Source organism: Austrofundulus limnaeus, unplaced genomic scaffold, assembly GCF_001266775.1.
Source record: "Austrofundulus limnaeus strain Quisiro unplaced genomic scaffold, Austrofundulus_limnaeus-1.0 Scaffold14, whole genome shotgun sequence".
NCBI classification, from domain to species: Eukaryota; Metazoa; Chordata; class Actinopteri; order Cyprinodontiformes; family Rivulidae; genus Austrofundulus; species Austrofundulus limnaeus.
The window spans coordinates 3,194,921-3,196,533 of NW_013952416.1; the positions used below are offsets into that span (position 1 = coordinate 3,194,921).

A 1,613-nucleotide genomic window follows, 5' to 3' on the forward strand; every position below is an offset into this window, starting at 1 on the left:
GCAGGAAATGCAATTTCTCTAGTTAAGTTTGCTTTGTAGTAAAAAAAAACCTTTTTAATGTTTATTGCTGCAGCACCTATTGCATTTATTCCTGTGGTTGTGTCTCAAAAGCCTAAACATCGTCTTTACGGTGGTAATGTGGTTAATGAGAATAACAAAACCAGTCAAGAAAGGACCAAGTGACAGTTCCAACCTGAGCTTCTTCTGCCAGTGAGCTGGAATTGGCCCGGGGGTCCCGCTGCACTTCTTCATTATCTGTGTTGTCTCCCAGGTCGGACAGATTTTGACCCGGGGGTATGCAGCGACACTTCCCCCATGAATGTTGCCAGCACATATTTGTTGATAAACTGTTATCATACCTGCAAAACAAAAATGAACAAAGAAATAAAAACAGAAATTGCGCAGCTACAGTAGAATAGTGAAAATCTCAAAGTGTAAAATAATCCCTAGAGTTTTTCTTCAGTACTGGGAGAATACAGTATAAAATAGTTTGCAAGCCCAGGCAAAGACATGCAGGCTGCAAATGCACACAAATATTTGAATCTGTACCTTTCCCAGCAAAAGCTGGAGGTCTGACTGTTGCTGCTGCTCAGGCTCTGCTCTGGAAGGAGGCCGTCCAACTCGTCCTCAATGCGGAAGGGATGTGACGAGGTGGGCTCGTCCTCGGGGCAGGAGTACTTCTGAAGGAAAGGGTGGGACAGGGCCTCTTCAGCTGTCAGACGATCCATGGGGTTAAAGGTCAAAATGCGCTCCAGAAAGTCCACAGCTGGGAAGAAGAAGAAGAAGAAGAAGAAGAAGAAAAAAATCTGTGTCAGTGTTTGGTCTTTTTTTAGAAATACATTTCTCCTTTAAAACTTCTTCATCTCACTTTTTCTTCGGTCGCGCAACACTTATTCTTTTTCATCACTTTTTCATCTGTTTCTGTTTGTTTTCACACAATAGACTTTTTTTTATTCTCAGCACTCAATTCCTTACACTCACCCAAAGCATCCAACTCAGGCAGTAGCTCAGAAAACGGTTTCTTGACTTTCCATCCATTGCTGACATATGAAGGCATCACCTAAAGGAGCATGTTAAACATTGCTGTTATAAGTGTTTAACAAAAAACAAACAAAAAAAAGCTTGTCCCAAAAGAATGTCCCAACACAGACGAGCTACAGTACATCTAATGGCCAGAACTCTGCAGTTTTCACTCATTTACAGGCCAGCGGTCACTCTTTCAGAGATGAGGATGTTCTCATTCTTGATAGAGAGGAACGTTGGTTTGAGAGAGGAGTAAAAGAAGCCATTTTTGTGAAGAAAGACCGTCCATCATTAAACAGAGGTGGAGGCCTCCGTTTTCAGTTGTCCCCCTCCTACAGTGCTGCCATTGGCAGTATCACCCCCTGTTAACAATAGATGTTAATTAGGTGTGAACGATAGCCATGTGATGTGAGTATCAGTCACATGGAGGCAGGGCTTAAAAGCCTGAATTTTGCCTGAAACTCTCAGACTGAAGAAGTCTCTTGGAGGAGAGACGAAACGTTTCATTAGAGAAGAAACCGTCCAGAAGACCTATACAATTTTTTTCCTTTTGATTTTTTTTACCTGGATTACTGAGATGCATCAGGACG

General features: G+C 42.3%; 1 protein-coding gene across 2 annotated transcripts in view; it reads right to left on the minus strand.

The window, feature by feature from the left end:
• mapk4 (mitogen-activated protein kinase 4) overlaps positions 1 to 1,613 on the minus strand; it is an 18,435-nt gene that overhangs the window by 5,148 nt on the left and 11,674 nt on the right. For both annotated transcript variants that reach the window (XM_014002717.1, XM_014002716.1), the window contains exons 6-8: positions 982 to 1,060; positions 550 to 766; positions 194 to 359 (exon numbers count right to left, since the gene is read on the minus strand). In XM_014002717.1, the coding sequence (XP_013858171.1) occupies positions 194 to 359; positions 550 to 766; positions 982 to 1,060 (462 nt within the window). The remainder of the gene's footprint in view (positions 1 to 193; positions 360 to 549; positions 767 to 981; positions 1,061 to 1,613) is intronic.